The sequence below is a fragment of the Cryptomeria japonica genome, chromosome 8, assembly GCF_030272615.1.
Source record: "Cryptomeria japonica chromosome 8, Sugi_1.0, whole genome shotgun sequence".
In the NCBI taxonomy this organism is placed as follows: Eukaryota; Viridiplantae; Streptophyta; class Pinopsida; order Cupressales; family Cupressaceae; genus Cryptomeria; species Cryptomeria japonica.
This window is the reverse complement of record NC_081412.1, coordinates 200,307,467-200,323,909: the sequence shown is the minus strand read 5'-3', so window position 1 is coordinate 200,323,909 and position 16,443 is coordinate 200,307,467. Positions and strand designations below refer to the sequence as shown.

Genomic DNA, 16,443 nt, shown 5'->3' with positions numbered 1-16,443 from the left:
CACCCCCAAAAAATTGTATTTTCCTTATGTTTTGTAGGTTTCTTTAGTGGTTTTGGAGCCCACGATGACACTTATGAGGTATATGATAGTCAATAGTTGAAATGACAAAATAATCACTTTCTATTTTTAGTCAATTAACCTATACAAGCACGTATAGAGATGAAAATTGATGCCAATGAGAGAAATTGAAAACTAAAATGAATGGTAAAAGAAACATCTCAATCTCATGTAACATTTAGAAAATATCAAAGTTTTCATCTTGGGAAATTTCTTCTATAAAGTTTCAAACTCAAATTTGAAGACCTTAGAAGCCTCATAAAAGCTCAAAAATGAATGAAATGATTTGTAGATATTTCAATATTGTAGATCTCTTTGTGAGCTTTCCAACGATATATTATAATTGTGAATCAAATGATTGAGTTAAAAGTTATGGCTTCTAGAAGTTGTGCTACCAAAACTCAACTTTCAAATGAAATTTCTTCCTAGCAGGAAATGAACGGTTACACTTTCCAAAACATTCTAAGGCAATTATTGGTGCCAAATAAAGAGGGGAACTAAGGTTACAAAGGCTAGCTCCACCAATGTAGATTGTGGCTCCAAATTGTAGAATTTTCTTAGGGAGTTGATTTTCTTTGTAATGAGTCACGCCCATGTGGCTATGGCATTGTAATTTTTCAATTTTCAATTTTATTGAAGAAAGTGAAAGTGGGTTGTTTTCTTCTTGCGTTTTCTAATTTAATATATGTTGTTGTGCTATGTGTGAGTGTCAGATTGAGTAGCCCTTCATCAAGTTTTCCTATGGTATGTTTGGTGTTTCTATGTGTATACTTTAATTTGTATTTCTGCCATTTACGGTATGTGACATGGCTTTAAAGGAGGAACTATCCTTTGTTAAACTTTAGATTATACAATGCATGGCCAAGATATGATCCTCATGGTAAAGTGGGAAAAGTCTTTGGGCTAGAACATAAACATATTTATAGGTTGATTTCTAGAAAGACCGTGATGTGAGAAAAAGAAGCTTTAGTAAGCAAATGAGAGATATGAACATTGGAAATGATATCTCAAATGGTCTAACAGATTATGAGAATATTTTGAATCCCACTTACAATCTCCGAAATGTGGATAGCATGATCTTACCTATGATCAATTAGATAGTTTTAGAATATATTGCTACGAGAATAATTAATTAGGGGATAGAGAAAATAGGGGATCAGTTTGAGAAATAAAAGGAAGCCTTTGAGAAGGCTAAGAAGATAAAAGAAGATACTACTATAGGGGTTACTTGAGTGATTAGAGTAGTCTCATTGCAACAAATTCATCTCAATCAACATGAGATAGTATTGCCAACTCCATCTCTCTTCATGCTCCACCAAGGAGGGCACAAATTGCTTCATCTTCCTTTAGGAGGACTCCCTCTTCTCAAAGAGCATATCCAGAAATGCCAACTTCCCATGCACCATCATCAATAGCACAAGAGGAGGATAAGACATAAACAAAACAATTGACTCGTGATTTTTAGCTTACTCAAATTAATAGGTAAATAGACAAGAGAAGAAAAAATGAATGCTTTAGATACAATAGAACCCTTGAAGTTCAAAGTGGCCAAACATTAGAAAATGAAAAAGGAGCTCAAGTTATATATACAACAACTTAAAGAATTTATCAAAGAAATTGAGAACTCTAACTTGGCTTCTCAAGAAAGTACCTCTACAAATGCTCCAATTTTGATCTCTAGGGCCAAAGTAGATACACTACATGAAATGAAATGGAAGGAACAAGATTTAGATAGTTGGATTGATACATTTTTAGATAAAGCATTAAGTCATGTAAATTTCACAAAACAATTATTAGCTGGATCAAATAATGGACCAAGATCCAGTTCTTTGATTTTATCAAGAAACGGGATGTTTCATATGAGGATAACCTTCCTTTAATAAGAGAGATAAAGAAAATGTCCCCATACTCTGGTTTTAATGAAAAAGATATGAAAGTAATTGCTTTAGAAAGGGATTTGATTACTAAGTACATATAATATATTCTTAAAGAATGAGAAGACCCTAATAAAGTCAAGGACAATTTTGAATACTTTGTAAATTTAATAACCAATTCTTAATTAATATGGATTAACATGAAGTCAAATCAACACAAGTGATTCAACAAGTTATTAAAGATGGAGTTGAGGGATCAAACCATAAACCAGATGAGAACTCATTGAATTAGTTAATGCAATTCAAGTTATACTTTAAAAGTTTGGATAAAGATTTGATAACCATGAATAACAGGTTTGATAACCATGAATAATCAATTGAACTTTTTTAGAAAATGTAAAAAAAATCAAAGATAGATTTCTAAGAGGGTCCTAATGGTGTATTATTAGATAAAAATTTAAATACCTACCTCAATCTCAAGTAGAAATAGAAGGCACAACAAAAAATTTAAATTTAAATAATTTTGGTGCTAGCATAAAAATTTTATTTTTAGAATGTTAAGATAATTATTTATTTAGTTTATTATTATTTTTATAATTCAATTATAATTTGATGCAAAATAGATGGCACTCGACACATAAAGTGGTTCTTAGATTTTAAGCATGGTTAGCTAGTAGTTTTAGAGGTTATGCATGAACTAGTACAATGTAATGCTCAACACATAAAGTGGTTCTTAAATTTTAAGCATGGTTAGCTAGTAGTTTTAGAGGCTATGCATGAACTAGTACAATGTAATGCCTAGTTAGACATATGAATATTAGAGTTAAAAAGCTATTTTTGGGCATGACCTAAAGTTAGAAGTATTTGCATGAAAGTCTTGTTTATAGATAACGCATGATGATTGTACAGGGTTTTTTTTTTTTTTTTTTTGTTGACATTTTTCTTTTTGTGTGACAATATTAATTAGCATTAAATTCTTTTGTAATAGTAGAGGAAAAAAAATTAGAAGAAGATTGAAAATTTGGTGTAGTCAAATCTTGTTGAAGTTAGAAAAGATCCATTTTATTCAATTGTTTCTTGTCTTCTGGGAACTTGGAATGTTTAAATTGACCATTTTATTCAATTGTTTCTTGTCTTCTGGAAACTTGGAATGTTTAAATTGAAAATATATTTTTTCAAGTTATTAAAATTATCATTAAAGTTTTGTGTGAAATAGAGTGGTTTAATAAATATATTTCTATTAACTGTATATTACTTTGAAGATTGCGCTTATTTTGTTCTAGACTGAACAATTGTTGATCATGACAAATTAATTTTCTAATTTTTTCTTGGATGAAGATTGAAATCTTAAATCAAACCATTTGTTTCATGTTAGCTCTTGTATATAAACACAAAAATAAGAATCACCTAGATACAAAACTAATTGTAAAGTTAATGAACTATAACAAGCCCCTTGAACAAAAGGTCTATGATTGGACATTGATTTACCCAACACAGTGATAATATATGTTTATACACCAAAAAAATGAATCACCTAAGAGACAAAACTAATTGTAAAGTTAATGAACAATAAAAGGCCCCTTGAACAAAAGGTCTATGATTGAACACTCATTTACCCAACACATTGTGATAAAAGATTTGTTATACACATTTAGTGAACATAGGGGCTTGTTATACTTCATAAACTCTACAACTAGTTTCCTCTCGAAAGTCTATAATTGGAAATTAACTACAAAGACCTTGAAGATAATAGATTTGTTATCTTTTCAAGAGAGGTGGAATCATATATTTCACCTATGTTGAACTATGTCAAGTAAACCATTAACAAAGCTAAGAGGACCCTAGAGATCATCAAACAATAATCAAAAGAATGGTTTCAAGATTAGTCAATTCTTCATCTAGCTAGTCCAAGTTGGGCCCAACTGCTTTCCTCTAAAAGTAGCTCCACCTAAAATGCAACTCCTAAGTTAATAGTTTGACCTGTATTATCAAGGGGATCCAAAGTAACTTCCAAGTGCTCCAAGATGATGCCATCATTACACTTACACCCTTTTATAGATGATTATATCTAGCTAGTAAAAAAATGATATCCATAGTTTGACTAGTAACCCCTATTCAATGAACTTTTGCAACTATCATATGATCAATGATACATGGAAGAAAGGGCCAACCAAGGAATCTCAACATTCCTTCCAAGCGAAGTGCCCTTTCCTATTTGAACACTTTATTTATCAATAGTTTACAAATATTATTACAACCCTAGCTAGCACTAGGATTTGTAAGGTGTACAACTCATATTCCTAGTTGTGGTTAATAGGTTCTCAAAGATGGCTATTTTGATGCCTCATAAGAATGCCTCTCTCCGTAAGACATTACTAAGACATTCTTTGTAAAAACATAGGTCCATTTTGGCTTGACATAGACCACTGTGTTATATATGTATAGCACACTTGTTAGCAAATTTTGGTTTACTATGGTTGATAGGCAAAAAATTATGAAATCCACAACATTCTATCCATAAAAAAGGTTGTCAATAGCATGATAGCGCACATTATCTTATTGTATCACACATAACATCTCCAAACATGGGATAAGTACTGCCCTAGGTATAATAGAAGTGTATAGCTACAATGGATCTCTTCATGGCTAAATGAGAGAATCCATTCTCATTTTACCTTAATTTACAATGGATCTCTTCATGGATAAGTACTTGCCCTAGGTATAATAGAAGTGTATAGCTACAATGGATCTCTCCATGGCTAAATGAGACAATCCATTCTAATTTTACCTTAATTTACAAACATTTGCACCCATTAATGTATTACTCCCTATTGTATTAGATGATACATCACTACATCTTGCATAACAATTGGATAAGGCTACCATATATATCAAGAAAATTTGAGACATTCAACAATAGGTCCATCAAATCTTGCTAAGAACTAGTGAAGAGTATGAATAATGACATGATCAAGATCAAGTCCCTCATTAATTCTAGGTAGAAGACAAGGTATGGTTACACATTTAGAAAGAAGAGCTCTAGGACCTAAATGGCAAGCTTAGACCTTTGTAATATGCCCCATGGCCCATGGCCCATTACCAAGAAGACAAATTATAATGCATTTGAATTCAACTTATCATCCTATCTTGGGTTGCATTGTATGTTTTGTGTGGAATTACTTCGGCCATACTTCCACTATTGTTGGACACATGCAATGTTGTTGATGCTCGACTCTCGCTCTACCCTTAAAAATCAAATCATCAATATGTTGGTCAAAGTGATAGATAATCAATTTTATTAGGTGGTGAAAATAGGGCAATTTGTGCATTAGAGCAAGTGATTCATTATAAACTAGTTGTATTAATACAATGTAGAAACTACAATCAATGTCCCCATTGTTTTATAAAGTAGAGGCAGATGATTATAAAGCATCTTAGGTCCAAGTGGCAACCTCAAAAGCATATATGAAGAAATTTTAAAATATTTACTTTGTATTTTTTACACTTCTATTATTTGCATTTTCTAGGCCTTTCAAAACAAACTTTGGTAATGTAATAATTGAATCCATTCTTTCACTACAATCAATTTCATATTGATTAGTTCATGGTATAAGCTTCCCATTACATATGTGAACTTTCAAACTTGAAGCAAGAAGCTAGATGTTATGACCTTAACAATTAGGAGTGCCAAAATTAAATTCTCCCATAATCTTTTTCAATTACTTAGTGGGGTTGTCATTTCACTGTTCATTTCAACATCCAAGAAATATGACCTTAACTAGCAGGAGTACCAAAATTAAAATCTCCCATACTCTTTTTCAATTATTTAGTGAGGTTGTTATTTCACTGTTCATTTCAACATCCAAGAAAGATCTGTGTCACTACCAAGTGTGAAGACTCTCAGTTCTCGCTCCGAAGGCTAATATTATATTTTATATTAGCTTGTAGTTTCCTGTATCAAAGAACATACATATTTAATGTATTGGAAGCATGTGATCAGAGTAGAATGCAAATGCTTTCTCTACAATGTGCATTTTGTATAATCTATCAAATGAAATAAAAATCTACTTTGTTCAACGATGTGGTAATTGTCCATCTTCTTGTGTTTGAATTTAGTTTATTTACTGTTTATAATTCATAAAGTTCCTCAATAAGTGTATTGTGCTTTGAATTACAAAATTCAAATTATGGTTGACAAATAAAAGATCTTTTGAAAACAACAATTAACAATGGTAAATGTGCCATTGAATAGAGAGAACTAATCTAAACCTGAGACATGGAAAGGACGACTGAGAATGCACTTTGAAGGAGAACCGATATTGATGTTTGGGTCCAAACATATCTGAAGCTGGGACACGAGTATCCGCTTTGGGCACCAAAGCAGCCTGGCAACACTATTTGTAGAACTAGAAATTGAATGGTAAAGATAGCACGGGGAGCAGGCACCTTTGTGTATAAAATACAAAATCCAGCTGTGAGCAGAAAGCTAAGCACTCTCAGACATGTTGGGGAGCACTCTGATTTGGAGATAATAGGAAAATTATGGCCAAAACTGTCCATACACTTTTCAATTAATATAGGTATAATGTCCCCAATTTATAAGTACCCAAATTCTGCCCTAGGTCACAAATTCTGATTAAAACATAACAGGGTTAGAGATAACTTTCACTTCGATGAAGATCCTGCAAACAAGTTAGAGATTGTTTTTCATAATCATAATTCATACAAATAGAACTTCATTTGGGAAGTAACAACATATATATATATATATTAAAAGTATAAATCCAACCACAGATTGCTTAACATCATTTTGAGAAGGTCCAACATTGGGAAGCTAAGATTGGATGACTCGATAGGGTGCCCTAGAGCCCCTCTATCCCAGGCCCAAGGGCAGAACTTGTTCCCCGTGGCCTCATGTGGCCCATGCCATTCATGTGAGGTGGCATACCTGGTGAGGCATCCTATCACTGTTGCCCTCGATCTTGCCACTTCTATCCTACTTCCTATGATTGAATATTCTTAAAGACATACATTCACCATGATAGAGATTTTGAAGGCATTTACCATAGGGTGCTCAGAAAGTACATCCTTCACAGGCCCAAAGGCAGTACCCTTCATACCCCTTTGGCCTCATGGGACTCTCCGGTCATGTACCATGGGGTGGCGTGCCTAGAAGGTGACCCCTACACCATTCCCCTACTTGTAATACTCTCTCCCTCTATCATGGCTGGAAAACATTCAGAATATGTATAGGTATGCAAAACCAACTACAGAATATCACCAATCAGATATAGATTTATTATAACATATATGAACAATCATATCAGCAATAAATTGTTTATCAAGAATATGCTGAATATCAGCAGTATTAATTATGGATATGCAGGATATCGGCAGCATATTGTTAATCATGAATATGCAGAAATAGACGTATATAAATATTGTTACAGCACATGTGATGTTTGCACAGAAAGTCCTTACCAACTGCAGTGACCAGACGGACTTCCTGGGTTTCAATGTCTTGGTATCGGACCTTAATCCTTCGATGGATGGCTGTCCTCAATAATTGAGTTCCATCTCCCTTTTATATCTTTATTCTTGAAGGAGACACACCCCTTCAACATTGCTGCCCTTTGCAAGAGTTACACCTTTTCTTCACTAATTGTTGTCAATAATTTAATCTAAATCAATTTAAATGCCTTTTATTATCTTTGGCGCCTTTATATTAATAAAGCTGATGATGTACTTCACGGGGTTGCGATCCAAATAAGGTTTGTCATGACATATTTTCTCTTGAGAAAAGAAGGGCAAATATACGATAGCTAGGCCTCATAAGATATTAAGTCAGACAAAACAGGTTCTCGCGTCAGAAATTGTCTGCTCTGATGTGGGGGTTTCCTTATGAAGGTGTACGGCTGGCAACTCAGGGAAATAATGCACCAATTTGCACCCATCAATATCCATCTTCCATTTGAATATATGTATTAATTTTTTTTTATTTTATTATGATAATTATAATTATAATATTTATTTATTTATTTTTAATAGTTTGATTTATTATTAAATCTCATAAGAAAGGGACATTACAATAGGGTTACAAAGATTTACAACAGTAGGCATGCCATATTCACCTGATGATGGATCACAAAGCAGTCCAAAATGTCAATTCTTTATTCCTGTTGTTTTGCAATTTCCCCTAATACTTTTCTCTTTAAGACATACAAGGTTGATATTAGGTGCCATCCAAATGATGAAAGTAGAATCCACCTAAGCTTAGTCTAACTTAGGCTGTCATTCTAACTTCAATGAGGTTCTAGTCAAATGTTATCCACTTCAGCCAGTCTAACTTTCAATGAGATTCTAGTTAAACGCAATCCACCTCAGCCAGTCTTATCTTACATGCAGGCAGTGAAGTTCTAATTTTATTATGCAAATAATTATAATAAAGAAGATTAGTACAAGTGATTCCTATCGATGAACTCTTTTAAACGTTTAGTACATAAATCTGGTATGTTCTGCACATATTCATGGATTTTTTAAATTTTTATATCAGTTGATTTTAAGATCTAGAACCTAATCATCTTGTTTCATCATTCTCATGTACTCAATTCTGGCCAACATAGCTCAATCTAAGTTGTTGAATCTCGGGCGATTCCAGGTACGAAACGTACTGGAATCAGATTCTGAAACGAATCTCCTGTGGGTACATCCGAGGTCTGCGTTTTTAGAAGCCGAAATGTTTCTGAATTGTTTAGTGATTCTAGTTTGATCTTTTTGATATTGAAAACTGAATTTAAATTAGTATGTTATGTTTCAAAATTTGAATTTTGTAATGGTTTTGTTTAGCATATGTATTGATATATGACATTCTAAACTTAATTCTATTTTTTAGCTATATATATATGTACATATGTATGTATATATGTATACACAAAGATATACATATATATATATATATATATATACAATAAACGTACCAAAAACATACCCAACCCACAAAACAATTTCTGCCGTACCAGCGTTTCATACTCACGTACCCGTTCCCGTTCCCATACCCGATTCGGCAACTTTGAGCTCAATAATCAGCCATTCAACATGCCAAATAATTTTGCTCCCGAACCATGTTGAAACTCAATCAACTATCACTCACCTATTTGAATTCATTATCAAGTTCCTTATTTCCAACATATGCTTTCGTTTCTTTTCATTGTGCACGGCTGAGAACTCCAACTTCAGATTAACATTTAGCAATCCCTTTCCCATCCATGGATGCTTGTGTCTTGTGGTCATAGTAATCTTTTCTGTGCCTAGTTTAACCAGTTTCATTTTGATGATCACTAGTGCGTCATTTGATGCAGACAACAGGGTTTTCATGGTCCACTATTGTTTGTAACTGTTGTGTGTTATATATATAAACATAAATTACAGAATTATTCCTTTTCTCTCAGAAACACCACAAAAGCAAATATAAGCCTACAAAATTTACAAAAAGCTTTTTTTAATTCACTGTACTATGTCTACTATCAAGATCAAAGTTCTGCTGCTTGCAACATTCCCCACAGCCACTAAATGAACTCTAAATGATTGCTTCCCAAAATGTTATTACTGTAATAATGAGCATTTCTGTCATTGTTTATTTCTTAGTGGTGCATAATTGTATATGTCGTGTTAAAATTACTTTTTGGTTAGTTTTATATTCTTTTAGGCATTTTGGGGGGTTGTTTCCGTAGACATGCTACCTCACCAGGCAAGCTTACTCTGATCACAAATGTGCTGCTGATTATCCTATAGTGCATATTTCATCAGTAAACTGTAAAACAGTAAACCATTTTACTAGAGAGCTGCACAAAAAAAGTGGAAATAAATCAAAACTGTGACTCCTAATTCATTAAAATTCATTTAAGTCTTACTAGTCACTTCATTAGCTGGACTCCTAGCATCAAACTTTAGTGGAACAATTCATCAATCCTATGCGATACCAATAAAACTTTCAGCAAAATGCATGTTTGCATTTGCTATGTACGTAGCAGTATCAAATGGAGTCTATGAGAAAATATTTGTAGAAAAAAAAAGACGTAAATTCCTGTGAGTCCAACGACAAACTAGCAGATTAAAAGCAAAATAAGACATTTTGAATGCTCACAAAATGCAGCATTTAATCCTGCGGGCCTAAGAAGAGGTGGGGCTATAGTTGGTTGGGGAGTTATGATTTTGAAGGTGGTAGTGTTGGCAAGTGTGATATGGCACACAAATATCATCGGAGAAATAAATGTGGCGTACAGGACAATGATGATATCTTATGGAGGCAATCGATAGCATGTATCTTCATGATCATATTTGAGAAGTCTTACAGGCTAGATGGTTCTGGAATTCAAATTTCCCTGGCCATTGGGTTTGGTGACAATGTCTGGTCTGAGTGCCTATTCTTTGGTGTGTTGTCTGTGCACTTGGTTGCTTCCATGAAGCTTGGGAAGGGGGAAGGAAAGTTGTTAGAGAAGTATGGTAGATCTGGTAAGGAGAAGTGTAGACAGAAAGACAGAAAGCATGGAGAGGATATGCTAGATAATTTCTCTGCATTATTGGAGAAAGAGGTAGCGAACCCGGATTTGAGATTATGGGTCATTATAATTTGGGAATTGGCCAAGGAAGTGGATGGTTCTCTTGGTGTTGGGATTAGGGCTACAATGGTGAGGATGTTTCTAGAATCTACACTCTAAACAGGTGGTGAGTAGATGTAATGTCTTCGATACAGCATAGGCTCTAAATTGTGCAATGCCATTATCCTCTGTTGCTGGAATATATCTTCTTCATGATGACATTAGTGGTGTTGAGAACTAGGCTAAAGCTTTTTTTCAACTGTCATGTTGGGCATTTTCATGAGCTGAGTGAGAATGTGTGTCATCTTCACCGAGCAGTGATAGAATTGGTGAAGAGACTGAAGATGAATTTATCTGCATAGGCCAGCTTCAATGTGCCTGTTTGCTGTGTGATGAGATGTTTGAGGATGTGCAGGTGGTTGTTTCCTTTCTGGTTAATGAAGATGGTTGCAAGACATGTAAGTACCCTAAAAGTAGCAGGATGGCCTATGTAGTTTGACCCCCCAGCTCCACCATGATATTATGTTTAAGTGTGGACTCAGTTTTTTTTATGACTGGGTTTTTGGTATAGTGGTTAGTCTACAGCTAACTTGCTGAATCATGGGATTTTTCGGGTGATTCCAGGTACGAAACGTACCAGAATCAGATTCTGAAATGAATCTCCTGTGGGTGTGTCCGAGGTTCATGTTTTTAGACGCTGGAAATAAGCCACACCCGGACCGACGATGGACTGGTCCAAGAGGGGCCAGTAGCTCAGTGGTAGAGCATTCCAGCAGCAATGGAAGGTCCTAGGTTCGAGTTCTAGCTGGTCCATGTCTCAACATGGTATCAGAGCCAGGTTCAGGCTAGGAGCCCCAAGCACACGAGAAGTGTGGCTTAAGGGGGGGGTGTTGGTGTTGGAAATAAGCCACACCCAGACCGACAATGGACTGGTCCAAGAGGGGCCAGTAGCTCAGTGGTAGAGCACTCCAGCAGCGATGGAAGGTCCTAGGTTCGAGTCCTAGCTTGACCATGTCTCAACATGAAATGCTTAGTAATTCTAGTTTGATCTTTTTGATATTCATAAGACCTACAGTGCTGATTAGTGAACTCAGAACTTATCTATCATGAGATTCTAGTTTGATCTTTTTCATATTGAAAACTGAATTTAAATTAGTATGTTATGCTTCAAAATTTGAAATTTGTAATGTTTTTGTTTAGCATATGTATTGGTATATGACATTCTAAACTTAATTCTATTTATATATATATATATAATTTTTGTATGAATGTATCAAAAAACGTTCCCAACCCCCAAAAATATTTCTGGCGTACCAGCATTTTGTACCCATATACCCGGTCCCAGTCCTGTACCCGATTTGGCAACTTAGATCTCCAGTATAGTCTGTCCAGTATAGTCTGTCACTCAATATCTTAGATAGTGATTTAAAGTCAGTATTTTGTTATACATGGACATATGTATCTTTCATACATTGTTTTACAATAATGTGAAGGTTTCAGTTATTAACCTAGTGTTTGGATGGTGTATTTGGGTCTACATGGTGGCTCAATGGAAGGTCTTTTGTGTCAATTTTGTTTGATGATAGATGCCTTTATTCTGGTTTAGGATTACAAGCGGATTTCTTTATAACAATTTATTGAAATACTGTTGAATTTTGATAGATCTAGTGAACCGGTTACCAGTAATCCAAGTTATTTAATACTTCTTTTTATGGCTCCTAGGCACCTAACCTAGGTATAGTAACAAAAAAATACAGCATTTAATCCCAACCCACAAATCTCTATCAGGTACCAGCACATCCCATAGTATCCACACAAGAGTATCAAGTCTTTACTTTTGGATGAAAAACTATAACAAGATCTTTTCAAATAGAGATTTAAAATAAAGGAGTTACTAGGTTACCATGTTTCTAAATCAATAAATACCCAAAGGATAAAATTTCATTGAAATACCATGATTAAAACAAATTTTGCTTTTCGGAAATATGATAATAGGTAAAAGATATATTAGCTGCAATGTGAATTACTATACCTTGCAGGTGGTTGGGAAACCAGTCCACGCTAGAAGCATCCAGATATATAACACAAAAGATTCACGAAATCAAAAAAGACAATTGAGTTCAGAGTAGAATGATAAAGCATATACACTTTGTGACAACACTTTGCATGTTAGTATGGCATCGAATGACTAACATATTGCAATACAAAAATTCATAGCTTAAAATGAAATAGGCTCCTCAATGGAAATTGCTCATGTATAATGAACTACATATAGAACATTTTTACCAGATATTAACCAAATAAACTGTGTATGTATAATGACTACATATAGAACATGTTTACCAGATATTAACCAAATAAACTGTGTATAAATAGCTACTAACATGAATATATTTGTTACAACTACAAGCTTGTCTGACCTGGTTACAAGCTTGTCTGATCTGGTCTGTTTGAAAATATGAATAGGCATGCTAATAGAATGTTTTCATAACATCCTCTATAAGCGCCATCAAATACAACCTTTAAGATGCCATTGCCAATTTTTCATCTGCTTCTTTTAGAGACCGCAAAAGATGAGCAATTTGATATTTTAGCTTGGCATTTTCGATTTCCAGTTTCTCCCGTTCTTTTAGAGCCTGTTTAAAAAACATCATTACATATAATGCTTCATTATAGGAACAAAACTAGACTACAATTTAAGCCGTTTTCATCTGTTGGCCTCAGACTGCACATTCAGTAATTAAATGTGTACTCTTGACCGTTTTTAATAAGAAACAAAAATAAACTTTCTGAGGAATCCATTCAAATTTCAAACAGTACAGAACAAAGAATCAACGTATACTTTCTCCTTTTCAGAAATTTGTTCTAATCTAGCTTTCTCCAACTTCGACTGGAGCTCTGTTATACTTGTCAGCAACTCCTCTTGTCCCATTACAGAGTTTCCTGGTGTAAATCAAAGCTTCAGTAAACATTAGGGTATGCCAATTAAGTAGGATTTAAAAACATTGTATCCTTCATACCTTTATTTCTTCCTAATTCAGCTTCTAGTTTTGCCAAGCGTTCCTGCATGCCAAAAGCTATATGTCATAACAAAACATATATATATTCTGTTTCCTCAGTTCCGGAGATTAAAAGTGCATTTTAGTCACTATACCGACCCAGCAGCTGAAGACATATACCAGTGTCTGTAACCAGCCTGTAAACCCCTAAAAATTCCATAAGACACTTGAATGGAGTAGCCGATATCTCCTCATCACAATATGGCAATCCATAACCCTAGCAGACAGGATTATCTGGTGTAAAATGTATGGGTTGTATTTCAAAATGACCCGAATTTAACTGGGTTAATTCCAACATGACACAATTTTAAAAGTGTTCATTTGAGTATGACCAAGGTTAAAATGAAAATCTTAAGAATGTGGTCCAAACTTATCCCACATTGCATTATAGCAACTCATAATCTCATCCAAGATTTACCAAGCAAAAAAAGACAACAGTTTCTTCAAGATTTTAAAAAGCACTCAAATCTTTTTGTCCAGTTTCAAAAGTAATCATAGGTAGAATATTATAAATTACTTAGAAAAAGAAATAATAAAAAATACCCACAACTTTATTTTGGAAGCCAAAGACCTTAATCTAACACAAGAGACATTCGAATTACGGTTTAGTCATCTAAATAAAGATTGTGTCTATATGGAGCCAATGAAATGGAGGAGAAACTGTTGTCCAGCATGCAATAATATAGTAGCAAGGCAGAGCTATTGCCATGACAATAATGAGTACCTGCGCTGCAGTCCATAAGAATACAGACCGCGCCTGAATAAGGCTGGGTGAGGTCCCATATGAATTTTGCAGAAAAAGAAACTGCTAAGGTTTAGCTTAATGAGTCAGTTCCCCAGCATCAAAAGAGTGCAAGAAGAGAGTGATCAATACAAATTGGAGAGGATCTAACAGCATTGATACAACAAAGGAGGTCCTGGGGTTGTGGTCTAATGACTATGTCGCTTTACATTCATGAGACTGACCCAGTTTCACAGTCTCCCGTGGACGTGGACATAGAACAATGATGGCAACACTTAAAAAAGCATAATCCTTGTGGTATAAGGATTATACGTATATAGCAGGGTGATCTAGGATTAAATGTTAAAAATGCATTCTAAGCTCATCACGCAGTAGAATGCAGCCCAAGCTTAACCCACACCTCACCCAAGATTCACTGGCCAAGCGAAAAAAAGTGTGGAGATTGTTAAGGATTCCATGGCTAATTTAAATCAACAGGGTTCAGAGCACGCCTAGGCATCCATTATGTTACGAAATTTAATATAACTTTCCTGACTCAAGATATTTCAATAATTCACAAAAATATGTATGCAGACGTATGTGGTTATCGCTTCTGCAAACTTCCTCCCAGAATTACACCTGGTCTTGTCCATTGTGTTACTCCATACCCAGCAAGTTGGCTGTAGTATCTTATGGAATTTCAACACTTCAAAATACTAAGGATTTGAACACGGGGCTACGCTTTAGAATCCTCATATTTTTATGGGTTCATCCTATTCGAACTAAAGAAACATTTTTTCTTAAAACTACTTTAGACCATTTCTTTTACAGATTGTTAGAAAACTATTTTAGACCACTTCTTTTACAGATTGTTTATTGTAACATAGTAGAAGGGTTTGCCTCGAGACTTCGAATTTTAGGGATGGACATAACATGCAGGTCACAATGAATCCTTGCACATGTAATTAGCAAATAATATGGTAGGGTTTAACACATAAAAACCTCGGCTTCTGTGGCTCGATCGTGAAAAGGCTTCAGAATGGCCGCCATATCTCCGTCGCCATTGCCCGCCATGGTACTAACTCTATAAATTTCTACTCCTGGGCTTCTGTTTGTCTAAATTATATGTAAATAGGGAGAATTAATGCGCCTTGTGGCATATGTTGAAAGTAGACAATTATAATAAGCTGCGGTTGAAAGTAGACAATTATAAATACCTTGTAGCATTACTCAAATTTATAGAAGTTGATGGTCCTACAAATTTTACTTACAATCAATTAAACAACTTCAAAGATTTTTAAGAAGAAAAATATAGAGTTATTTATAAGTTGGTGATGATGATATATATAAGAATCTTTGTAAAAATATTTACACTCAAAAGGCATATATGTTTATTGCTTCTAGTAGCTAGGCTAGTATGCACTATGTTTTCCATTGTCTTTACTACCATGTGTCATGGAATTGGGTATCTCGTCTCAAATTAATGTTATATTTGACTTAAATTGTTGGATATCAAATTATTTCAAATGGGATTGTTTTGTTTTCTCTTCCACCATTTTCTTGAAAATATTTCAAATTGTTGTCATAAGAGGGAGAGAGCCCCATGGTGGTGCAAGATCCTATATTTAGGATAGTAGTTGGGCACAATTAGTCTATTAGTGGGGTGCATATACTATATTAATGGAGCACAAAAAGCATCATGTCAATAATTATCCCTAAAAAGATTTCAATAAATTTGAAAAAGCAACCATAGTAGTTGGGCACAATTAGTCTATTAGTGGGGTGCATATACTCTATTAATGGAGCACAAAAAGCATCATGTCAATAATTATCCCTAAAAAGATTTCAATAAATTTGAAAAAGCAACCAATCATGTGATGTCACAACAACACACCAATAAACATGACATAGTGCACAACCATGGGTCTTACTTCTTTTTGGGACCATTTTGGACACTTTGGCAAAAAAGGCATGTGATGTGGCATCATATTTGACTATGTGGACTTAAAACCTATTTTTTTAGGTAGGGGATTTGACAAGTAAGAAATTGTACAAAATTAAAAAAAAAAATTAAAATATTTAAGATAGATTTTGGGAGGCACGAACATAGCCCTCACCACCATAGGGCCCTCTCT

The 16,443-nt window shown here is 34.4% G+C and overlaps 1 protein-coding gene across 1 annotated transcript; it reads right to left on the bottom strand.

Annotated features, from left to right (window-relative positions):
- Positions 1-12,746: 12,746 nt before the first annotated feature.
- On the bottom strand, positions 12,747-15,490 carry LOC131048414 (uncharacterized). The gene is made up of 4 exons (XM_057982370.2): positions 15,311-15,490; positions 13,549-13,591; positions 13,371-13,471; positions 12,747-13,164 (listed from the first exon to the last, which is right to left on the bottom strand). Exons 1-4 carry the CDS (start codon positions 15,380-15,382, stop codon positions 13,051-13,053), a joined length of 330 nt encoding a protein of 109 aa, XP_057838353.1. The 5' UTR covers positions 15,383-15,490; the 3' UTR covers positions 12,747-13,050.
- Positions 15,491-16,443: the final 953 nt, after the last annotated feature.